The sequence below is a fragment of the Scyliorhinus torazame genome, chromosome 3, assembly GCF_047496885.1.
Source record: "Scyliorhinus torazame isolate Kashiwa2021f chromosome 3, sScyTor2.1, whole genome shotgun sequence".
NCBI lineage: Eukaryota > Metazoa > Chordata > Chondrichthyes > Carcharhiniformes > Scyliorhinidae > Scyliorhinus > Scyliorhinus torazame.
In genome coordinates, this window is record NC_092709.1 from 111,898,361 (window position 1) to 111,924,857 (window position 26,497).

At 46.5% G+C, this 26,497-nt stretch overlaps 1 protein-coding gene across 1 annotated transcript in view; it reads right to left on the reverse strand.

Moving 5' to 3' along the window:
- Positions 1 to 26,497, reverse strand: part of abce1 (ATP-binding cassette, sub-family E (OABP), member 1) — a 113,228-nt gene that overhangs the window by 75,032 nt on the left and 11,699 nt on the right. The window contains exons 3-4 of the mRNA XM_072496130.1: positions 3,798 to 3,883; positions 2,980 to 3,077 (exon numbers count right to left, since the gene is read on the reverse strand). Coding sequence (XP_072352231.1) covers positions 2,980 to 3,077; positions 3,798 to 3,883 — 184 coding nt within the window. The remainder of the gene's footprint in view (positions 1 to 2,979; positions 3,078 to 3,797; positions 3,884 to 26,497) is intronic.

Consider the following 26,497-nt stretch of genomic DNA (forward strand, 5'->3'; position numbering starts at 1 on the left):
TGTTATACTTGTCAAAATTTGTTGGGGACGATAGATTTAAATGGGGAGTAAATGTATTTTTATTGATTTCTGAGAAGCAGCACTGGTCACTGTATAATAATACATGCAGGATGTCACAGGAAGTGACATCACCGATCGTGAGCGCGGGTAGCTGTCCAGACTAAATGAGCAGTCTGTACTGAACACATCTCAATAATAAGGCTCCTTAAACTTGTCAGCCTACGTGTCTCCTAGCATCAATCCTGTGGACACAATACTTCCTTTAAATGACAACTAGCTGAAAATTTGTGGATAAAGAAACTAAAAGTATTTTATTGGTCAAAGATATTGTAAAAAGAGAACATTTATTATAAAATTAACACACTTGCAGACGTACATGCTCAGTTTGGAACAATCAACAACATTCAGCCACGAGAGGTGGTGGAGCAATTTCAGAGATAGGCACGGGCGAGGGCATGGAGAGATTTGAAAATAAGGATGAGCATGTTAAAATAAAGGGGGGGGGGGGGGGGGGAAAAAGGACAGGAAGCCTTACATCGGATGTCATGTACCTTTGATCAGAGCCATTTCAATCCACTGGCAAGGGTGAAACTTGACCACCTCTCTAGCTACTTCCTTTAATATCCTAGGAGCAACCCACCAGGGCCGGGGGACATATTTGCTTTTCGCCCCATTAGTTTCCCTCGTACGTTTTCTCTCATGATAGTCATTGTATTTATATCCTCCTTCTCCCCCCCTACACTCTCATATTTTGCCCCTTGATTATTTAGTATTTTTGGAATGTTCTTAGTGTGGTCTACCATGAAGACTGGCCCAAAGTATTTATTTAACTCCTCTGCCATTTCCTGGCACCCCATTAGTATTTCCCCAGTTTCATTCTCCAAGGGGCCTATGTTCACTTTGACTTCTCTCTTCCTTTTTATTTTTTTAAAGCTCTTAATAGCTTGTTTTTATATTACTTGCTGGATTACCTTCATCAAACTGGTTCCCTTCCTTATTCAACCTCCTTGGTTGGTCGCAACAAGATTAATTTAAAGATCCCTTCCCTCTTGGATACATTTCGCAGACCAAATGTAATTCTGCTTCAAAATAGCCAATTTAACTCTTCTTTCTTAAATTCAAGGGTGAGTTTATTAGTTATTAAACTTGGAGAAAATAATAAAGCGCAACACAGATACAGACAGATTAGAAAGGAAAAGGGAGTTGAAAAATAAAAGTTAAAAACATATACGGTCAGTCTTTGGCTTGTCTGGGAGGAGTAGATGGTGAAACATTGTGGCCATCAAGGTGGATGATTCCAGTAGCATCGAATTTGGCAGTTGAGCTGTTGGTTTGGAGATTCTTGCTTCTGCAGGTTAGCTGAAAAGAATTGCCCTATTTCCTTTTTGACTGTGGCTTTGTTGATTTGTGACTTCCTTCCAGCAATCAGAGGGAGAGAGAGCGAGTGACATTTTTTACCTGCAAGGGCAGGGGTGCCGAGTGGATATTCTTCATCTGTGATCTTCACAGCACACATTTGCAAAGTAGAACGAGAATACCAGACTAGCGCACAGAGAACAAGCTTGGAGTTGGCTTTTAACCCCTTTTCTTGTACATTTCAGGAATGGGAAAAATTCAAATATGTATTTGCCCAGAACTGCTTTCTTTTAACTGGTGTGGGATATAACTCACAGGAAATGGTTTCTGCTGAGATGGTAGTCAGCCTCCATCACCTCTAACAGAGATTACAGTTCAGATTTGCATTGCATCTCTTCCTTCAAAATGTCTCTGTCTGAAAAGATGCGACATTCCATTATCTGGACGGGTTGGTCAAGTGTAATGCACAAAGGGATTTTCCAGCAAGTGGTTATTTTGCTGTCTCAACCAATTTTTGCTTGTAATATCCTTCATTTTTAAAAACAAGCATCTTATTTAAAAGTTTAATGTAAGCAATTAGGGGCTATGATCCATTGTCATGACAGTAGTTTTTAAAACCAGTGGTAGATAGAAAAGGAAGTCGGGTTTGGAAGTGGAAGGGAGATGTGGGCGGAGACTGATACAAGGAACTAATCGAAGATGGCCTTTGCTGTGAGTAATCAGATGAGACTAGCAAGACCACCTGAGGTGGCATGATCATGGGGCTGGTGATGAGAGTGGGTTGAGAGATTTAGGGATGGCTGTTTGGGTTTCCTCTGGGTGCTCCGGTTTCCTCCCACAGTCCAAAGATGTTCAGGCTAGGTGGATTGGTAGTAAAACAGTACGGTCTTCCTCAAGCCAACATGTTCAGCATTAAGGTACCAAATTACTCAAAAGTCACCTCAGCTGAAATGCTTCAGAGGTGTCCTCAAAGCATCCTTAAAGAGGTCAAATGTCTCCACCAACACATGGTGACCGACCAAAGTGGGAAAAGATTTGTGAAGGCACTGAACAGAGACTTTGACGGAGTCATGCAGAGGCTATGTCAAGGCAGTGGACATAGTGCAAAACCTCCGGAATTCATTTTAACTGACCCTCCAATAAGCAGCTGTCCACATCTGGCAGAGTATGGAGATTATCTATTGGAATTATCAGCCATCTCAGAACCCATGGAGTCAGAGTGGAGCAGTTCACCCTGAAATCAAGGATTTGCATAAGAGACATTGGCGAGTGTCATCTAACTTCAATTTATACATGACTTCCTTTATACTTAATGATTCACTTTAGTGATTTACTTGAATTTGCAAGTTATTTCAGCTAGAAATACAATGCTGCTCATGTATTTCAACTTGCAACATTTATCTTTCCGGGTGAGAAATGCCCAATGGTACCCAACTGTGGCTTTAACATTGATTACTATGGGAAGCAATGATTCATTTTAAATTGTTTCACTTAAAAGCTGCAATTTCCAGAAATGCAACCACAACTTTTCACGAGGAGTTACTCAATACAATATTTACCACGTAATGCGCTCAGAAGCTGCCAAGTGATTACCAAAGCTCGCAAACTTTTTAACATAATTACCTGTGAAGCTTGAAGGAGTTTGCACAGTATCTATGGGTTGTCTCTTTAGACAAGTTGCTTGGCAAGTTAACAATTGACAAAGCCCCAAAAGGACATTTCTGAAATAGGAAACAGAAAACTAAATAATTAACAAAATGTTCATATCACATTACCTGCAATTGACTATTGGCTACACTACCAAAATTAGAGCTAGTTTGTCTACTTAATAAACTTTTGTAAAAAGTTCCAGGATAAATGCAACTATTTGCAAGAATATCAAAAAGAAATGAACTAACTAAAATCAGAGTGCAGAAAAACTTAAGCAAAATATCTATTACCACTGTAAATGTTTTCTCTATTTTTACCCTAACTATTCAAAATATATAAATGTTGCCAGCGGGGTGGGGGAAGGGTGGTTTGGGAAACAGGACAAATCAGGGTAAGTGAACATGGGTACCTCTTGCAGATCTTTGACAACTGATTAAATTTGTAGCTCACAAAAAATGAACAAAACACCCTCACCCACTCCGCCATGGTTTCTCGTTTATCCATCAAACATTTAAAACATAGTACTTTAGTGACACTTGCAGATATTAATATTGAATATTTACATAACCAATTTAATAATACTTATCATAATTAAAGGTACAAAAATAAAACCCCAAAATAAGGTCTGGCCATTTTATGGGAAAACAACAGGATTTTTGAAACAATAACATTCAGATGATGTAAACCAGGTGCAGAATCAAAGGTCAATGCTACATTTAAACTATACTTCAGAGGGAAGGCACCACATCACCACCATCCCTCTTTTGAAAGAAATACATAGACTGGATTACCTTAACGCAAATGCCACAACCAATACAGAGAGTTTCTGAAATCCAGGCGATCTTACTCTGAGCAGTAACTTCAATACAAAGCTTTCCTGCAAGAAGACAATTTGAATGGCATCATTTAAACTTTCTGAAGTGGTCCTTAACAGGTATTTTTTTCTCAATTTAGTAATTTGCTGAAAAACCATCACATATTTGAAGTATGGCTTTGACATAGACATAGAACATACAGTGCAGAAGGAGGTCATTTGGCCCATCGAGTCTGCACCGAGCCACTTCAGCCCTCACTTCCACCCTATCCCTGTAACCCAATAACCCCTCCTAATCTTTTTTGGACACTAAGGGCAATTTAGCATAGCCAATCCACCTAACCTGCATGTCTTTGGACTGTAGGAAGAAAGTGGAGCACTCGGAGACACGGGGAGAACGTGAAGACTCCGCACAATAACCCAGCGGGGAATCAAACCTGGGACCTTGGCGCTGTGAAGCCACAGTGCTAGCCACTTGTGCTGCCGTGCTGCGTTTTGTGAAAAGATGTTCATTGTTAACACAGTTCTATGGTAAAACCCTATCCAAGACAGAGGGGCATGAATTCATGTTCCACTCTCAGTACACAACCACATAACCTAGGTTGAGACTTTAGTGCAGAACTGGGGGAAATAATGCATTGTTGGAAGCATTGTAAGAGGCTTTTGGACAAGATGTTAATCAAGGCACTATCTCCTTATTCTTGCAGATGGGAACGATATCATGGCATTGGCTGAACAGAAGGACAGATGTTCATTCCATTGCATGGTTTAAACTAAAACCATCAACAAATTCAGCAGTCATATTTTCCTTAGTTGGGACTTTGTCATCTGTAAATTCTCTGTTCATTTGGCTTCAGAAATAATCTATTGGCTACAAAGTGCTTTAGGATGCCCTGAGATCCTAAAAGGTACCGTATAAATGCAATACTTCACTGTGCAGTACAATGATAAACTAGGGGTTCGTTTAGCACAGTGGGCTAAACAGCTGGCTTGTAATGCAGAACAAGGCAGCAGCGCGGCTTCAATTCCCGTACCAGCCTCTCCGGACTGGCGCCGGAATGTGGCGACTAGGGGCTTTTCACAGGAACTTCATTGAAGCCTACTTGTGACAATAAGCAATTATTATTATTATTATTATTATTATTATTAAGTATTATTAAAATAACAGCGGGGTAGGCCAAGTTCAAGGAGCGAGTTGAAAGGTATGAAATGTGCAGTCAGAATCACAGTGCGTTGTTGAGAGTAGGAAAACATGTTGAGTTTGATTAAGAACAAAAGAACAAAGAAAATTACAGCACAGGAACAGGCCCTTCAGCCCTCCCAGCCTGCGCCGATCCAGATCCTTTATCTAAACCTGTCGCCTATTTTCCGAGGATCTACTTCCCTCTGTTCCCGCCCGTTCATATATCTGTCTAGATGCATCTTAAATGATGCTATCGTATTTCGTTTTTCTTTTTTTCTTTCTGGAGTGTTTGGTTGAAAATTGTTGAAAATCTTGAATAAACATATTTGAAAAAATAAAAATGATGCCATGTGCCCGCCTCTACCACCTCCGCTGGCCAAGCGTTCCAGGCACCCGCCACCCTCTGCGTAAAAAACTTTCCACGCACATCTCCAACTTTCCCCCTCTCACCTTGAAATCGTGACCCCTTGTAATTGACACCCCCACTCTTGGAAAAAGCTTGTTGCTATCCACCCTGTCCATACCTCTCAATTTTGTAGACCTCAATCAGGCCCCCCCTCAACCTCCGTCTTTCCAACGAAAACAATCCTAATCTACTCAACCTTTCTTCAAAGCTAGCAGCCTCCATACCAGGCAACATCCTGGTGAACCTCCTCTGCACCTCTCTAAAGTATCCACATCCTTCTGGTAATGTGGCGACCAGAACTGCACGCAGTATTCCAAATGTGGCCTAACCAAAGTCCTATACAACTATAACATGACCTGCCGACTCTTGTACTCAATACCCCGTCCGATGAAGGCAAGCATGCTGTATGCCTTCTTGACCACTCTATCGACGTGCGTTGCCACCTTCAGGGTACAATGGACCTGAACTCCCAGATCTCTCCGTACATCAATTTTCCCCAGGACTCTTCCATTGACTGTATAGTCCGCTCTTGAATTGGATCTTCCAAAATGCATCACCTCGCATTTGCCTGGATTGAACTCCATCTGCCATTTCTCTGCCCAACTCTCCAATCTATCGATATTTTGCTGTATTCTCTGACAGTCCCCCTCGCTATCTGCAACTCCACCAATCTTAGTATCATCTGCAAACTTGCTAATCAGACCACCTATACCTTCGTCCAGATCATTTATGTATATCACAAACAACAGCGGTCCGAGCACGGATCCCTGTGGAACACCACTAGTCACCCTTCTCCATTTTGAGACACTCCCTTCCACCACTACTCTGTCTCTTGTTGCCCAGCCAGTTCTTTATCCATCTAGCTAGTACACCCTGAACCCCATGCGATTTCACTTTTTCCATCAACCTCCATGGGAAACTTTATCAAACGCCTTACTGAAGTCCATGTATATGACATCTACAGCATTGAAGGAGCATTGAGCGTAGTAGAGAGATTCTGTGAGGAGCTGGCCCTCCAATCACAGATTTTGTCTCTCCTATGCTCCAGCCTCCCTCCCATTCTTGCTGTTCCTCCAAACACAGAATCTATGATCGGAGGAGCAGGAGCAGCCGCATGGCAGAGACCAGAGAATTGACAGCAAAAGCAAAAAACTTTTCCTTGAGTTGAAGAGAAAAGGAGACTCAAAACTGGGGCTGGTTTAGCACAGGGCTCAATCGCTGGCTTTGAAAGCAGACCAAGGCAGGCCAGCAGCACGATTCAATTCCCGTACCAGCCTCCCCGAACAGGCGCCGGAATGTGGCGACTAGGGGCTTTTCACAGTAACTTCATTTGAAGCCTACTCGTGACAATAAGCGATTTTCATTTCATTTTTCATTTCAAAACAATTAAGAGAAGAACCTCAGAATGGGTGTCAATGGATAGTTGATACATTTTTCTTCCCTTTTGAATTATTTATTTACTTTTAAACAAGCCTTTGAGAGTTGTATTTCTTTGAGCGGTGGAGGGGAGGGGGGCAGTTTCTGGATGCAGGGAGGGATATTTAACCATGTGTAAACAAACCGTCCCCATAGCACCCCATCCCAGTATCAACGACCTTCACATTGCAATTGAAAGATAAAGAAGAGAATCGAGATCTCGGCACTGCCATAAATGGATCCAGAGGAGGGAGGAAGGCCAAGGTGACAGCGGATCTAGTGCAGGGAATACCATAGAAAGCATCCTATCTGGCTGCAAAACAACTTGGTATGGCAACTGCTCGGCCCAAGACGTAAGGAACTACAGAGAGTCATGAACACAGCCCAGTTTATCACGCGATCCCACCTCCCATCCACCGACTCGGTTTACACCTCCCGCTGCCTTGGCAAAGCGGGCAGCATAATCAAAGACCCCTCCCATCTGGGTTCATCTCTCTTGCAGCCACTTCCATTGGGCGGGAGACATAAAAATTTGACAACATGCACTAATAGATTCAAAAACAGCTTCTTCCCCGCTGTTACCAGACTACTGAATGGCCCTCTTCGGGTCGGAACTGGTCTTGTAGTCTGAACTGATTTTTCTGAGCAAATTCTCTACAGTTGTAGCACTATATACTGTATACATCACCCGCTATGTTTATGTATTTCCATTATATATCCTCATGTATTTATCGTATGCTCTATGTTTTTTATGTATGGAGCAATCTGCCTGGACTGTACACAGAACAATACTTTTCACTGTACCTCGGTACACGTCACAATAAATCTAAATACGGCTCCAGCTGTGCCTGAGTGAGAATGAGAGGAGAGAGACTAAGTAAGAGGGCAGTAGCAGTATAATAGGGTGAGAGAAAGGGAAAGAACATCAGAACATAAGAACTAGGAACAGGAGTAGACCATCAAGTCCCTCGAACCTGCTCCGCCATTCAATGAGATCATGGCTGATCTTTTGTGGACTCAACTCCACTTTCCGGCCCGAACACCATAACCCTTAATCCCTTTATTCTTCAAAAAAACGATCTATCTTTCTCTTAAAAACATTTAATGAAGGAGCCTCAACTGCTTCACTGGGCAAGGAATTCCATAGATTCACAATCCTTTGGGTGAAGAAATTCCTCCTAAACTCAGTCCTAAATCTACTTCCCCTTATTTTGAGGCTATGCCCCCTAGTTCTGCTTTCACCCGCCAGTGGAAACAACCTGCCCGCATCTATCCTATCTATTCCCTTCATAATTTTATATGTTTCTACAAGATCCCCCTTCATCCTTCTAAATTCCAACGAGTACAGTCCCAGTCTACTCAACCTCTCCTCGTAATCCAACCCCTTCAGCTCTGGGATTAACCTAGTGAATCTCCTCTGCACACCCTCCAGCGCCAGTAACGTCCTTTCTCAGGTCAGGAGACCAAAACTGAACACAATACCCCAGGAGTGGCCTCACTAACACCTTTACAATTGCAGCATAACCTCCCTAGTCTTAAACTCCATCCCTCGAGCAATGAAGGACAAAATTCCATTTGCCTGCCTAATCACCTGTTGCACCTGTAAACCAACTTTGTGCGACTCATGCACTAGCACACCCAGGTCTCTCTGCACAGCGGCATGTTTTAATATTTTATCATTTAAATAATAATCCCTTTTGCTGTTATTCCTACCAAAATGGATAACCTCACATTTGTCAACATTGTATTCCATCTGCCAGACCCTAGCCCATTCACTTAACCTATCCAAAGCCCTCTGCAGACTTCCGGTATCCTCTGCACTTTTTGCTTTACCACTCATCTTAGTGTCGTCTGCAAACTTGGACACATTGCACTTGGTCCCCAACTCCAACTCATCGATGTAAATTGTGAACAATTGTGGGCCCAACACTGAACCCTGAGGGACACCACTAGCTACTGATTGCCAACCAGAGAAACACCCATTAATCCCCACTCTTTGCTTTCTATTAATTAACCAATCATCTATCCATGCTACTACTTTCCCCTTAATGCCATGCATCTTTATCTTATGCAGCAATATTTTGTGTGGCACTTGTCAAAAGCTTTCTGGAAATCCAGATATACCACATCCATTGGCCCCCCGTTATCTACCACACTGGCAATGCCCTCAAAAAATTCCACTAAATTAGTTAGGCACGACCTGCCTTTTATGAACCCATGCTGCGTCTGCCCAATGGGACAATTTCTATCCAGATGCCTTGCTATTTCTTCCTTGATGATAGATTCCAGCATCTTCCCTACTACCGAAGTCAAGCTAACTGGCCTATAATTACCCACTTTCTGCCTACCTCCTTTTTTAAACAGTGGTGTCACGTTTGCTAATTTCCAATCTGCCGGGACCACCCCAGAGTCTAGTGAATTTTGGTAAATTATCACTAGTGCGTTTGCAATTTCCCTAGCATTCTCTTTTAGCACTCTGGGATGCATTCCAACAGGACCAGGAGATTTGTCTACCTTTAGCCCCATTAGCTTGCCCATCACTACTTCCTTAGTGATAGCAATCATCTCAAGGTCCTCAGCTGTCATTGCCTCATTTCCATCAGTCACTGGCATGTTATTTGCGTCTTCCACTGTGAAGACCGACCCATAAAACCTGTTCAGTTCCTCAGCCATTTCCTCATCTCCCATTATTAAATCTCCCTTCTCATCCTCTAAAGGACCAATATTTACCTTAGCCACTCTTTTTTGTTTTATATATTTGTAGAAACTTTCACTGTTTTTATATTCTGAGCAAGTTTACTCTCATAATCTATCTTACTCTTATTTATAGCTTTTTTAGTAGCTTTCTGTTGCCCCCTAAAGATTTCCCAGTCCTCTAGTCTCCCACTAATGTTTGCCACTTTGTATGCTTTTTCCTTCAATTTGATACTCTCCCTTAGTTCCTTAGATATCCATGGTCGATTTTCCATCTTTCTACCGTCCTTCCTTTTTGTTGGTATAAACCTTTGCTGAGCACTGTGAAAAATCGCTTGGAAGGTTCTGCACTGTTTCTCAACTGTTTCACCATAAAGTCTTTGCTCCCAGTCTACCTTAGCTAGCTCTTCTCTCATCCCATTGTAATCTCCTTTGCTTATGCTCAAAACACTAGTGTTTGATTTTACCTTCTCACCCTCCATCTGTATTCTAAATTCCACCATATTGTGATCGTTCTATCCGAGAGGATCCCTAACTATGAGATCATTAATCAACCCTGTCTCATTACACAGGACAAGATCTAGGACCGCTTGTTTCCCTCGTAGGTTCTATTACATACTGTTCTAGGAAACTATCGCGGATACATTCTATAAACTCCTCCTCAAGGCTGCCTTGACCGACCTGGTTAAATCAATCGACATGTAGATTAAAATCCCCCATGATAACTGCTGTACCATTTCTACATGCATCAGTTATTTATTTGTTTATTGCCTGCCCCACAATAATGTTACTACTTGGTGGCCTATAGACTACTCCTACGAGTGACTTTTTCGCCTTACTATTCCTGATTTCCACCCAAATGGATTCAACCTTATCCTCCATAGCACCAATGCCATCCCTTACTATTGCCCGGATGTCTTCCTTAAATAACAGAGCTACACCACCTCCTTTACCATCCACTCTGTCCTTCCGAATAGTTTGATACCCGTGGATATTTAACTCCCAGTCGTGACCATCCTTTAACCATGTTTCAGTAATGGCCACTAAATAATAGTCATTCACGATGATTTGCGCCATCAACTCACTTACCTTATTCCGAATACTACGAGCATTCAGGTAAAGTACACTTATGTTGGCTTTTATACCTCTGTTTTGAAACTTAACACCTTCTCCTAATTTTCCTTGTCGTTGAACCCATATCTTCATGTAACAACCTGTCGCGTAGCTTTCCATTGATGTTTTACTTCCCGTTTTATTCCTTTTAGTATTACTGGGCCTATTCACTGAGCTCCCCTCAGTCACTGTACCTTGTACTGTCGCCCTTTTTGATTTTTGACTATGGCTTCTCTGCCTTACACTTTCCCCCTTGCTGCCTTTTGTTTCTGCCCTTTTCTACCTTCCGACTTCCTGCATTGTTTCCCATCCCCTGCCACATTAGTTTGAACACTCCCCAACCGCTCTAGCAAATAGCCCCCCTAGGACATCAGTTCCAGTCCTGCCCAGGTGTAACCCGTCCAGTTTGTACAGGTCCCACCTCCCCCAGAACTGGTCCCAATGCCCCAGGAATCTGAAACCCTCCCCCTGACACCATCCCTTCAGCCACGTATTCATCCTAAATATCCTGTCATTTCTACTCTGACTAGCACGTGGCACTGGTAGTAATCCTGAGATCACTACCTTCGAGGTTTGATTTCTTAACTTCCTTCCTAGTTCCCTGTATTCTGCTTTTCGGACCTCATCCTTTTTTTCACCTATGTCGTTTGTACCGATGTGTACCACGGCCACTGGCTGTTCACCCTCCCCCTCCAGAATATCCTGTACCCGCTCCGAGACATCCTTGACCCTAGCACCAGGGAGGCAACATACCATCCTGGAGTCTCGTTTGCGGCCATAGAAACGCCTGTCTATTCCCCTTACAATTGAATACCCTATAACTATTGCACTATCACATTTATCACCCCTCCCCTCTGCAGCAGAACAAACCGTGGTGCCACAAGTTTGGCTGTTGCTGTTTTCCCCGTAGAGGCCATTCCCCTCAACAGTATGCCTCGCTCTCTTGCTCTGTCTGGTGGTTACCCATTCCCTTCCTGCATGCGGAGCCTGAGCCTGCGGTGTGACCACCTCCCTATACGTGCTATCCATGATGCTCTCCGACTCGCGGATGCTCCAGTGTCTCCAGCCGCCGCTCTAGTTCTGAAACTCGAGCTTCCAGGAGCTGTAAATGGAGAGGGAGAGGGTGTGGGCAATGGGCAACATTGTTCACTCAATGCGATGGGGGGGGGAGCGAAGCAAGTCCAGAGATCGGAAGTTTGTGGGCAATGTAGAAGGATCTCGGCAATACGGATCTACAGCCCGAACACTCAATATTGTGGCCACCGTGCTGAGCGTCCTTTTCCTCCTAATTATCATTGTGTTGGCATTCGCTGGTGTGTTTCAAGTGGTGCAGGCAGCACATCAATACCCAAAGTATTGTGGTTACCCTAAAGGTTGGAAATGAAGTGATGGGTCGCGACTCATTGCCCGTGACGGGGGCAGTTTTATTACAGAATTATTTTCCACACCTTGATACACTCTGTCAATCGTTGTTTCTTTCTATCTATGGTGTCCGTGTGATATTGACAAGTTTGATGTGCAGAAATATAGATTTATTTTCTCTAAAACCTGGCCAAGGTGTGGTCTTGATTATACTAATAAAGCAATTGATAAAAGTTAAAAAATAAAACATTGTTCACTTCCGCACTGACAGCTTATTTTATTTTTTTACACATATAATTTGCCAAATTTAAAAAAAGAAAATCTTTATTTTTCCTTCTAAGACTCTCCTCCTAGGCCTAGCTTTGAAGTTTACAAACTACTGCTGGAAAAACAAAAAGCAAATAAAAAGGTTAAATCTTTTCCAATGTTTTTTTCCTCTCTTATATGTGTCCAACAAATTATCTTCAGTAAAGTTTTAGGGAGGCTTATTTTTCAGCACCATATCAGCAATTTTAAAAATTGAATTGGAGTCCAGTCCCTTGGGGGCCATATTTGGGGTGTCAGACCTGCCAGAGCTGAAGACAGGGATGGATGTTTTAGCCTTCACCTCGCTGATTGCTCGCAGGTTGGTTCTGTTGGAGTGAAGGTCAGCTTCTCCACTCAATGCCTCAGTATGGCTGGGGGGGGGGGGGTCTTATGGAGTGTGTATCACATCTGTGTCTTTGCCTATTAACCTTCTAAGAGAATGGAATTTGGTAATCTGGCCATAACTTGAGAAATTGAGACCGAACAGGGTGAAAACAGTCAAAGATCTTGAGATGGAGGATGCCCTTTGATTTCTTGAGATGGTTCTGGAATTATTATTGAACGGTGCATCCTTTTAAAGACAGTGGAATATAGGATGGTGAAATTGATTGATAAAATATACAGCTCAGTCCCTACAGACTTGATAAACAGTCCACAAATGCAAAACAAGGATTTGTGGGAGAGGGCAGAGATGCCACCAAGCATGACAAAAGAACACTGCCTAAATAGAAAGTCTGGTTAAAAAAAACCACAAGAGACTACATCCAACAGTAGGAAATTGTGGGAAGATGACTTACGAATGTGAGGTTCCAACAGAGGATTAAAGAAGTAATTCAAACATCGATGTGAGATTGCAGAAATGGTTTGTAATTTGTGAATTTACACGCAAGAGTACATAGTGCAGCTGCACTGAAAATGGGGCTTGCTTAGCTATTTGACAAACAGTGTGACATTAAATGGTTAGGTGTAAGAAAACATACTTTTGAATTGATCGAGGCACTGACAAATACTCCACAAAAAAAAAAACTGGCCTTAACACAATTAATTTCACTCCTGTTGACCATTACCATCTTACGAGTCAAATCAAAGTACAAATAAAATGGATTGGGACAAATGAAAGCTGGGAAGAAATAATACTTAATAAGAATTAACTACAAAATGGATACAGGTGAAGGGAGAGTTGGAGAATCTTTCGTGCCCATCCGTAATCTACTGCTTTAATGGTCTATCTTATGGTCTTATTTATGGGGAGATGGCAGGAGAATGGGGATGGGAAAATATTAGCCACGATTGAATGGCGGAGCAGACTCGATGGGCCGACTGGCCTAATTCTGCTCCTGTCTTATGGCCTTATGATAATATGCAATTATATTATTTACTTACCTTCAGTGTTAGGAGACAAAAGTTATTACAACAGCACTGTATATCCAGTTTTCATGCAGGAGCTCATAGAAAGTAACAGGACAAATGAGGCACTCACACAGGAGTTTTGTGAGAAGAGGATCATAAAAGGATTGTGCCATGAAAGTTGGCTACTTTGGGCTAGGCTAAGGGCCAAGCTAGGGGTCTGCTAGGGGAAATGAATAAATTTTGTAAAACCTGACTTAAAGAATAAAATCACAAGCTTGACAAATGTTAATAGCCCAGTGACGAACTTACACATCTTCAAGGACCTGAAATCTGCAGGAACCCTCCAGCAAGGCCGTGGCTCTTTACTGTTAGGACAGGAATTGAGTCAGAGCAGAGTAGATCCCTAGCTTGGAGATAACAGCCTTGCTCTGGGTGGAATGCTTAATAATAAAATTTATGAGTACGATTTAACGACAGTGTTACGTCCAGCGCAGGTCCTGGCACAATCATTTGAGGCACCAAAATCGGGATCCGCCCGGTCGCAAATCGGTTTGCGCCTCAACTGACCAGCTCCCATAGGCACGTTCCAGAAACTGCCCAGAGGTGGTGACACCAATTGAGAGCAGTCTCCATCTCATTAGCGAGATGGAAGTCCAATCTAACAGCCTCCCAGGAACTAACCGGCTCCCCAGCGAGAGGTCACGTGGGTGCTGTTTAGCACTCCTATTTAAAAATGGGAAGCTAGTGCAATGGCTGAGGTGGTGAGTAGCTATTTCCATTCCCTGGTATGCAGCGGGGGGGGGGGGGGGGGGGGGGGGCTAGGCATAATGGGCCATGGATGACCCCTGGCTGGGGGGAGTTGAGGGGCTTAGTGTCGGCAGGGCCTGCAGGCCATCCTCCAATATTGCGTATACCTATAACAGAGGAATGACAGCTGCTGCCTGTCTGTCCTATCAAACGCTTGCAAGACAGAGCCCTGTTCGGGGTTATATGCTCACCGTCACTTTAACTCCCTTTGGATATGAGCAGCCTCTGGCTGCACAGCGGAGAGCTATTGCTAATGAAGAATTGGCATTATTAGTTATGTGAGCACTTCACAGCCGCAGGTTGTGTTTGTTGCTTGCTGCTGCAGGTGGCTGCTGTTACTCTTTACTTCCTTTTCTGTAGCCGGAAAGAAGGGCAATTTTTTCTGAGATACCCGGGTCCTGGAACCAGGCTCAGGGGGGGGTAAGTCCAGAAGGCAATCAGTTTGAAGCAAGAAGACGCTGCAGGACCTATGCGCGACATTGATTCAAATGGGCCAGCTGATGGCGCCATTACAGAAATGCTTTCGCAGATTGTTGGTGTGGTGAGTGCTGCATGTAACTGGCACATAACCTTGGCTTAAACACACTGGAAGTCAAGGACGTTCAACTGCACCTCGAATGCCAGTGGAATATGTGGAAGGCAGAATTTGGTCCCGGTGAAATTTGGCCAAGTGGGAGGCCTGCACAGCTGCGGCTCCTGGACGAATGGCACTGATACGTGGGACAAGTAACATATTGATGGACAGATCATTTCATAGTATCACAGAATTTACAGTGCAGAAGCAGGCCATTCGGCCCATCGAGTCTGCACCTGCCGTTGGAAAAGAACACCCCACTTGAGCCCCACAACTCCACCCTATCCCCCTTATCCCTGCAACCCCACCTAACCTTTTTGAACACTAAGAGCAATTTAGAATGGCCAATCCACCTAACCCGCACATCTTTGGACTGTGGGAGGAAACCGGAGCACCCGGAGAACCCACGGACAGACGGGGAGAACGTGCAGACTCCGCACAGACAGTGACCCAAGCTGAGAATCGACCCGAGACCCTGGAGCTGTGAAGCAACTGTGCTAACCACTGTGCTACCATGCTGTCTACGACAAAGTTCTGGACATAACACATTCTCAGGCTCATCTGCCTTTTCTGTTGACGAACCTGCGAGTGATACCATGTTTGCTTTTTCTTGTGAAAATGTCCTGATGTGGCTTTGTATTGGTACCAATATGGAACGGTGACATTTCCTTGTTGTTTAGTATTTGGAATGTTACATAGTTGATTTTCAAATCTTTGTTACTGTTGACCGCTTAATAAACAATCTTCTCAACTGCATTCTCGTGGGTACACATGCCATGTCTCAGATGCCTGTTATTGCCTAGTATTCCAATCAAACTCGTGGATACTGTGCTTGAACCATGGGGGCATCAACATCAGAGAGGCAGCAGCCAGCCATCAAACACCCAACAGCTGGGCTTCAGCACTGGAGATATCCCCGCAACCAAAGAGCGCACGGATCAGGGACGGTACCCGAGCACAGTCTCCCTAATGTTCCTGGTAGGGGTATGGGGTCTAGGGTCTAGAGGCTCCTGCTGTGGCCAGAGTGAGTGTGCAGAGCAGAGTTCTCCAACATAACCAGCTCGGTGGATGGCACTCAGAGAAGGCTGGACACCTAAAGGTGGGGGAGGCTCGGCAGATAGGAGGGTCCCAGGGTGGAAGCCCTTACTAATTATCAGTCTCTCTCCTTCTCTAATTCCTTATAGGCCCAACCATCATCAGCTGGTTCATCAATGATCTCCTTTCCATCATAAGGTCAGAAGTGGGGATGTTTGCGGATGACTGCACAATGTTCCGCACCATTCGCGACTCTTCAGATAATGAAGCATTCTATGTCCAATTGCATCAAAACCTGGCAATATCCAGACTTGGGCTGACAAGTGGCAAGTTACATTCGCACCACACAAGTGCCAGGTAATGACCATCTCCTACAAGAGACGATCTAACCACCGCCCCATGACATTCAATGGCATTACCATCGCTGAATCCCCCACAATCAACATCCTGAGGTTCACATTGTCCAGAAACTGAACTGGACTAGCCAAATGTGTACTTAACTTCAGGCACCCGGCTTTATGCAGAGGAACAAGGCCTTTGTTCGGATCTTGTGTGGCTGGGTCTGGAGAAGTGACTTTGTTTCTGCTGGGCTCATCCGTCTGGTAGCGATCGTTGGTCTTGAACTTGCTTCTGGTCGTGATGCTGCAATTGGTTTTAGGCGTAAGCCGGGGCCAAGAGAGACTGAACACATGGCAGTGTCTCTTTTTATCCTTCGGGGTGGTCCTTAGCTTTGGACCCAATAATTTCGGCAGGCTTCGATTACTGCCTTCTATTTTAGCCAATAAAGGGGCAGGTGCCTTAATGGCTGGGCGTGTCCTGAGCGGTCATTGACCGTGGCTGTTTGGGCTTCTTGGGTGAAGGGAGTGGCGCCGATGAGTCTGTATCTGTATCTGATACCCGAGTACAAGTCTTTTGTTCTGGGGAAATGGGCCATTAGAATGCAAATCGGCTGGGGGTTTCGATCGCGTCTGGTTATCTAGTGGCAAATATACACTTAAGCTCGGAGTTCGTCTGGATCCTGCATTGGCCATATTTCCCGTGATTCTTTGCAAGTGGCCATATTTCCCTTTGTAAGTGGCCATCCCAGGTGGCTACATCATATTTTTCAAAATGAGCAAAAATCATAGCGAGGTGTGGGCTTCGGTAGGGTGCTCTTTCTAAGAGCCGGTGCAGACTTGATGAGCCGAATGGCCTCCTTCTGCACTGTAACTTCTATGACTTCTTTATGTGGCTACCAGTTCAGGTCAAAGGCTAAGAATCCTACGGCGAGTAATCACTTCCTGATGATGCCCCCCCCCCCCCTGTCCGCCATCTAAAAGGCGCAAGTCAGGAATGTAATGGACTCTCCACGTGCCTGGATGAGTGCAGCTCCAACAACATTCAAGAAGCTCGAAAACATCCAGAACAAAGCAGCCCACTTGATTGTTACCCCTTCCACAACCATTCAAACCATCCACCACCGACGAACAGTGGCAGCCGTGTGTACCATCTAAAGGATGCACTGCAGTAACTCACCGCAGTTCCTTAGACAGCACCATCCAAACCCACAACCACTACCACCTAGGACAAGAGCAGCAGATACCTTGGATCCCAACAACCTGGAGGTTCCCCTCCAAATCACTCACCACCCTGACTTGGTAATATATCGCCGCTCCATCACTGTCGCTGGGTCAAAGTCCTGGAATTCCCTCCCCAACAGACTGTGGGTGAACCTACACCTCAAGGACTGCAGAGTTTCAAGAAGGCACGTCACCACCACATTCTGAAGGGCAACTAGGGATGGGCAATAAATGCTGCCCTAACCAGCGATGCCCACACCCCGTAAATTAATTTTTAAAAAGCAACCAAGATGGACAGTGTTGTTGACCCCAGTGGCAGCCCAGGCAGCCAGACAAGGCGGCTGCAGCATTGACGCAGGCTGGAGGCGGCACCCCATGTGCAGGGGCCACAACACTCCCAGCAGACATGCCCGTGGCCGTACATCAGGCCGAGGAGAGACCCAGACGGGGAGGCCAGTGACCACCCACTGTGTACAGGCATCATTTGTATTTTAATGAAATGAGGGACAACATGTGCCACAGGAGGCTCCGGAACAGCAAGGAGACGGTGCAGCACCTGTGCCATGTCCTTGCAGACTTGGCATCCCATGGAAGAGGAGGACGCCCACTCCCTGCAGCCGTGAAGCTCTGAACCTTTATGCAAGGGTTCATTCTAGGGCTTGAGCGGGGACTTGTGCGGCATTTCCCAAGCTACAGCCCTGTATACCCGGGAGCTGACTATATTAAATTTGATCTGGCGGAAGCCCATGAAGTAGGATTCTCCACCATCGCTGGGATTGCCCAATTCCAGGGGGTAATAGATGGCACGCATGTTGCCTTGCGGGCACCAGGAAGTGTCCTTCATTAACCGCAAGGGATTCCACTCCTTGAATATTCAACCCTCATGCACATGTGCACACTTCCCAAGGAGCATGCATGACAGCTACACCCTGGAACACTTGGAGATCCCCAGAGTCTTCAAGGCCCACGCAAGGATATGGTTTGGCTCTGGAGGAATAAGGGGTACCCGCTGAAGTCCTGGATGATGTGCCAGTGCGGGGGCCGGAGACAGACCTGATATAACGAGGCCCATGCTGCCACCCATGCTGTCATTGAACGGTGCATCGGACTGCTGAAAATGCGTTTCTGATGCTTGGGACTGCTCTGATGGTGCACTGCAGCACACCTCCCCAAAACGTCTCCCGCTTTGTAATGGTCTGCTGTCACCTCCACAACCTGGCACAGCAATGAGGCGACATGCTGGAGGAAGAGGGACATGGGTCCTCGTCTGAGGAGGAGCCGGATCAGGAGAGGCTGGAGGAAGAGCCCGGGGAGGACTTGCGGGAGCAGTCGGAGGACAGGCAGCAGCGAGGGTCCGGCATACCCGGAGGGCAAGGGAGGCCCTCTTTCACCTGCTTCTCATAGGACGAGGCTTTGTTCGTCAGCTCACCCCCTCCCCTCCACCAACTCCCCCCCCCCCCCAATCACCCCTTGCCCACCCCCAATCACCTCCCTCCCACCCAGTGCCCCCTTCCTCTCCCCATCCGCTGATCCTCCCATACACCCTGCGTCCCCAATTCCACCCTCCCTGGGTCTGTGTAACATCACTGCAGTGTGATGGGCCTGTGTCAGCTCTGTCAGTGGGTCACTATACAAGGCAGGAGAGTGATGATCACTCACTGAGGTAAGCTCTGGTGCTCCTCAGTCTATGCCAGAATCTGTCTCCTATCTTTCTGCTGACAGTGCGCTCACACCCGTCACCTGCACGGGGGAACTTACTGTGGTACCACTGTGCCCAGGGGGCAGCGGGAGGAGAGGGCAGCTGGGGGTGAAGGTGCGGGCAGGCACGTTTTTGAAGTACAATGTGACTTCATATGTATCAGGTGCAACATGTTTTAATAGTGAACATTCATAAACTCCATTGTTACTGGCTACAGATGGTGCCCACTCCGCCCTGGTGCCCGTTTAGTGATTCTCAATCTTCATCTTCCGTGCTCTCCCGTCTAGGTGCATCCCCAGGATGCACATTAGAGGTGGAGGTAGCGTGCTGCTTCTAAAGCCCTGTGGCCTTTGATGCCCTAGACGGGCATTCTCTTGGGGACCTGGAGCCAGAAAGTCCTAGCCAACTTACTGGTGTCACTGGCAACGCAGTACCACCCTGTTTTTCCCGCTGTCCTTGAGATGCGTCGGTGTCAGGAGAGGGGGATTTGGGTGAGGTAGAGACCACATTGTTTCCTTGGTGGCAGGCACCGGGTCATGGGGAGGGGGCAAAGGGCACGTTAAAGGGGGGGGGGGCATTCTCGTTACCCAATCCCATCCATGGCCTCACCCTTCCTTCATTCTGTAAACTCCTTCAACTCACTAATCCTCGATGGTATCTTCAGCCCTCTAATTCTGGCCTTTAAGCACACACCAACACCCCACCCCCATCGATTTAATTACACCACCATTTTGTTGGCCATTCTGTGAGCTGCCAAGGCCATAACCTCCAGAAATCTTTCCCCAAATTGCCTCTCTACCTTCTCTTTTTTTGAAAAATGTTTTCCAATTAAGGGCAATTTTAGCATGGCCAATCCATCTAGCCTGCACATCTTTAGGTTGTGAAGGTGAGACCTACACAGCCATGGGAATGTGCAAACTCCACCCAGGCAGTGACCCAGGGCTGTGATCAAACCCGGGACTTCGGCGCTGTGAGGCAGCAGTGACAACCACTGCACCACCACGCCATACGCTCTCCTCTTTTAAGATGTATCTCAGTATCTAACTTGCTTTTTTGTTTTTTAAAATCTGTTTATTGGCTTTTCTCATATTTATAAACAGTTGTTGCTTACATACATTACATTTTTCTTGCCCGCGCTAATTTGCTTTATTTTACAGAGGTTTGTTTTGTCCTTCATTTGACTAACTGTATGTACATTTTGCTGCCCTCTGGATCGGATTAAGGGCATTTAAAAGTTTATAAGGGCATTTAAAAGTTTATAAGGGCATTTAAAAGTTTGAAGGGCATTTAAAAGTTTATTGGATAAACATATGGATGATAATGGTATAGTGTAGGTTAGATGGCTTTTGTTTCGGTGCAACATCGTGGGCCGAAGGGCCTGTACTGCGCTGTATTGTTCTATTCTATTCTATTCTATCGGTCTATGATATCATCCCCCCCCCCCCTCCCACCCCAGGTTGCGCAGTCCTTTGGTTCTTCATCTTTCTTTTCCCCTGGCTTACTCCTCGTTGCTGGCCTTGAACAGGTTTTGGAACAGGCTGACAAACGTGGGGCAGCACATTAGCATTGTGGATAGCACAATTGCTTCACAGCTCCAGGGTCCCAGGTTCGATTCCGGCTTGGGTCACTGTCTGTGCGGAGTCTGCACATCCTCCCCGTGTGTGCGTGGGTTTCCTCCGGGTGCTCCGGTTTCCTCCCACAGTCCAAAGATGTGCAGGTTAGGTGGATTGGCATTGATAAATTGCCCTTAGTGTCCAATATTGCCCTTGGTGGGGTTACTGGGTTATGGGGATAGGGTGGAGGTGTTGACATTGGGTAGGGTGCTCTTTCCAAGGGCCAGTGCAGACTCAATGGGCCGAATGGCCTCCTTCTGCACTGTAAATTCTATGATAATCTATGAAACTGCCCCCAAGTATCCAGGATGCCTTCCTCTGACCCTCGGATGGCGTACTTAATCTTCTCCAGGTGGAGAAATTCCGAGAGGTCAGCGAGCCAGTCTGCAGCTGTGGGTGATGCTGCTGATCGCCAGTCGAGCAGGATTCTCCGGCATGCGATTAGGGAAGCGAAAGCAAGGGTGTTAGCCCCCTTCCCCATGTGTAGCTCTGGCTGCTCCGATACCTCGAAGATTGCCACTATCGGGCATGGCTTCACCCTCACCCCCCACAACCTTGGACATTGCCTCGGAGAAGGCTGTCCAGAACCCAGCAAGCTTGGGACAAGCCAAAAACATGTGGATGTGGTTGGCCGGGCCCCTCTGGCACCTCTCACATTTGTCCTCCACCTCTGGGAAGAACCTGCTCATTCGGGTTCTGGTAAGGTGCGCTCTGTACACCACTTTGAGCTGCATTAGGCTTATCCTTGCGCAGGAAGAGGTGGAGCTCACCCTGCTCAGTGCTTCGCTCCAGAGTCCCCACCCTACCTCCGTCCCCAGTTCGTCCTCCCATTTTTGTCTGGTTCCGTCCAGTGGTGTTCCGGCTCTGTCCAATAGCTGTCCATATATTTTCCCACATAGCTCCTCCTTCTCGCTGCTTGTGCCTATCAGGTCCTCTAGTAGTGTGCTTTCTGGGGCCTCGGGGTACCCTACTGCCTCTTTGCAGAGGAAGTGCTTTATTTAGAGGTGTCTCAATTCCTGTCCTTTTTCTAGTTTCCACTTCCTCGTCAGTTTGTCCAGTGTCGCCAGTCTGCGCCCTACGTAGAAGTCCCCGACCGTCAGTGTGCCTCCGTCCCGCCTCCATCTTTTGAAGGTGGTATCCAGCATGGCTGGGGGGAATCTGTGATTGCCGCAGAGGAGGGCCAAAGGGGACATTTTGGTTATCCCAAAGTGCTGTCTCAACTGGGTCCACGTTCTCAGCATGGCCGCTAACACTGGGCTCGTTGTGTACCTTGTTGAGGAGGATGGGAGTGCTGCTGCGGCCAGGGCCCGGAGGGTTGTTCCTTTACAGGATGCCTCCTCCATTTGTACCCAATCTGTGTCGGGTTCTTGTACCCATCCCCTCACTTTTTCTGACGTTGCTGCCCAGTGGTAGTATTGTAGGTTCAGTAGAGCCAGGCCCCCCCCCCCCCCCCCCCCCCCCCCCCACAAATGCCATGATTAGCCTGTCTACGTTTTGGAAAAAGGCCTTGGGGATGAAGATCGGGATGGATCTAAGCAGGAAGAGGAACCTTGGCAGTACGTTCACTTTGATTGTCTGCACACTCCCCGCCAGGGAGAGTGGGAGTGAGCCCCACCATTGAAGGTCTTTTCTTACTTCCTCCACCAGGCTGGTCAGGTTCCACTTGTGGATCTGTATCCAGTCTCTGGCTATTTGGATCCCCAGGTAACGGAATCGGTTCTGGGCCGTTTTGAACGGGAGCCCCTTCAGCTCTGTCCCTCCCCCTTTTGGGTTCACTGGGAATGTCTTGCTTTTGCCCAGGTGAGGTTTGTAGCCCGAGAAGGTTCCAAACTCTTTCAGTATTTGCAGTATTGCCTTCAGTCCCTCCTGTGGCTTCGAGACATAGAGGAGCAGGTCATCTGCATAGACTGAGACTCTGTGCTCTCTGTTTCCTCTCCGGATTCCCTTCCAGCATTTTGCATCCCGCAGGGCTATCGCCAGGGGTTCGATCGCATGCGCGAACAAGAGTGGGGACAGGGACCAGCCCGGTCTGGTTCCTCTCAGTAGCTGGAAGTATTCAGAGCTGGTGGTGTTAGTTCGGACACTCGCTTTGGGATCGTTGTACAGGAGCCTGACCAAGGCGGTGAAACCCGCTCCTAGCCCAAACCGTTCTGGTACCTCGAGGAGGTAGCTCCATTCGACTGTCAAAGGCCTTTTCTGGGTCCAGGGAGGCGATCACCTTTGGTGTTCTCTCCCCGGGGGGGGGGGGGTCATTATCACAATCAGCAGCTGCCTGATGTTCGCTGTGAGCTGCCTACCCTTGACAAAGCCGGTTTGGTCCTCTGCGGCCACCTCTGGTATGCAGCCTTTTGCCCAGGACCGTTGCGAGTATTTTCGCATCCACGTTCAGCCGTGAAATGGGTCTGTATGATCCATACAGTCAGGTCTTTATCTTTTTTGGGTATTAGTGAGATTAAGGCCTGCACTAGCGTGGGGTGTGCAGGGTGCCCCCTGCCAGTGAGTCCGCGAACATGTCCCTTAGGTGTGGGGCCAGGACTGGTGCAAATCTTTTGTAGAAGTCCTCCGGGAACCCGTCAGGTCCCAGTGCCTTCCCCGCCTGCATGGAGCTTATGCTCGCCATGATTTCTCCCAGGCCTATTGGTGCCTCCAGCTCCCCCCGTCTGTCTTCCCCCACCACTGGTAGTTCCAGTCTGTCTGGGAACTGTTTCATTCCTGCAAACCCCGTCGGGAGGCTCGGAGGTATGCAGTCCCCGGTAGGAGGTTTTGATTGCCTTATTGACCTCCTTTGGCTCTGTTACTAGTCTGCCTTTGAACATAGAACATTACAGCGCAGTACAGGCCCTTCAGCCCTCGATGTTGAACCGACCTGTGAAACCACTCTAAAGCCCATCTACACTGTTCCCTTATCGTCCATATGTCTATCCAATGACCATTTGAATGCCCTTAGTGTTGGCGAGTCCACTTTTGTTGCAGGCAGGGCATTCCACGCCCTTACTACTCTCTGAGTAAAGAACCTACCTCTGACATCTGTCCTATATCTATCTCCCCTCAATTTAAAGCTATGTCCCCTCGTGCTAGACATCACCATCCAAGGAAAAAGGCTCTCACTGTCCACCCTATCTAATCCTCTGATCATCTCGTATGCCTCAATTAAGTCACCTCTTAACCTTCTTCTCTCTAACGAAAACAGCCTCAAGTCCGTCAGCCTTCACTCATAAGATCTTCCCTCGACCAATAAAAGCTAACATACCGTACGCCTTCTTAACAACCGTCTCAGCCTGGGTGGCAACTTTCAGGGATCTATGTACATGGACACCGAGATCTCTCTGCGCATCCACACTACCAAGAATCTTACCATTAGCCCAGTACTCTGTCTTCCTGTTATTCCTTCCAAAATGAATCACCTCACACTCAGCCCAGCGCTGCAGCTTATCTATGTCCCTCTGTAACTTGTAACATCCTACCGCACTGTCCACAACTCCACCGACTTTAGTGTCATCTGCAAATTTACTCACCCATCCTTCTACGCCCTCGTCCAGGTCATTTATAAAAATGACAAACAGCAGTGGTCCCAAAACAGATCCTTGTGGTACACCACTAGTAACTGGACTCCAGTCTGAACATTTCCCATCAACCACCACCCTTTGTCTTCTTCCAGCTAGCCAATTTCTGATCCAAACTGCTAAATCACCCTGAATCCCATGCCTCCATATTTTCTGCAATAGCCTACCATGGGGAACCTTATCAAACGCTTTACTGAAATCCATATACACCACATCAACTGCTTTACCCTCATCTACCTGTTTGGTCACCTTCTCGAAGAACTCAATAAGGTTTGCGAGGCACGGCCTACCCTTCACAAAACCGTGTTGACTATCTAATCAAATTATTCCTTTCCAGATGCTTATACATCCTATCTCTTATAAACCTTTCCAAGACCTTGCCCATAACAGAAGTAAGGCTCACTGGTCTATAGTTACCAGTGTTGTCTCTACTCCCCTTCTTGAACAAGGGGACAACATTCGTTATCCTCCAGTCTTCTGGCACTATTCCTGTAGACAAAGATGACTTAAAGATCAAAGCCAAAGGCTCAGCAATCTCCTCCCTAGGTTCCCAGAGAATCCTAGGATAAATCCCATCCGGCCCAGGGGACTTATCTATTTTCACACTTTCCAGAATTGCTAACACCTCCTCCTTATGAACCTCAAGCCCTTCTAGTCTAGTAGCCTGAATCTCAGTATTCTCCTCGACAACATTGTCTTTCTCCTGTGTGAACACTGACGAAAAATATTCATTTAGCACCTCTCCTATCTCCTCGGACTCCACGCACAACTTCCCACTACTGTCCTTGACTGGCACTACTCTTTACCCTAGTCATTCTTTTATTCCTGACATATCTACAGAAAGCTTTAGGGTTATCCTTGATCCTACCTGCCAAAGACTTCTCATGTCCCCTCCTGGCTCTTCTTAGCTCTCTCTTTAGGTCCTTCCTAGGTAACTTGTAACTCTCGAGCGCCCTAACTGAACCTTCATGTCTCATCTTTACATAAGCCTCCTTCTTCCTCTTGACAAGTGTTTCGACTGCTTTAGTAAACCACGGTTCCCTCGCTCGACCACTTCCTCCCTGCCTGACAGGTAAATACTTATCAACGACATGCAGTAGCTGTTCCTTGAACAAGCTCCACATTTCCATTGTGCCCATCCTCTGCAGTTTTTCTCTCCATCCGATGCATCCTAAGTCTTGCCTCATCGCATCATAATTGCCTTTCCCCTAGATATAACTCTTGCCCTGCGGTATATACCTATCCCTTTCCATCACTAAAGTAAACGTAATCGAATTGTGGTCACTATCACCAAAGTGCTCACCTACCTCCAAATCTAACACCTGTCCTGGTTCATTACCTAGTACCAAATCCAATATGGCCTCGCCTCTCGTTGGCCTATCTACATACTGTGTCAGGAAACCCTCCTGCTCACATTGGACAAAAACGGACCCATCTAACGTACTCGAACTATAGCGTTTCCAGTCAATATTTGGAAAGTTAAAGTCCCCCATAACAACTACCCTGGTGCTTTCGCTCCTATCCTGAATCAGCTTTGCAATCCTTTCCTCTACATCTCTGGAACTTTCCGGAGGCCTATAGAAAACCCCTAACAGGGTGACCTCTCCTTTCCTGTTTCTAACCTCAGCCCATACTACCTCAGTAGACGAGTCCTCATCAAACGTCCTTTCTGCCACCGTAATACTGTCCTTGGCTAACAATGCCACCCCTCCCCCTCTTTTACCACCTTCCCTGAGCTTACTGAAATATCTAAGCCCCGGCACCTGCAACAACCATTCCTGTCCCTGCTCTCTCCATGTCTCCGAAATGGCCACAACATCGAAGTCCCAGGTACCAACCCATGCCGCAAGTTCACCCACTTTATTCCGGATGCTCCTGGCATTGAAGACACACTTTAAACCACCTTCCTGCCTGCCAGTACACTCCTGCAACTTTGAAACCTTACTCATGACCTCACTAATCTCAACCTCCTGTATACTGGAGCTACAATTCAGGTT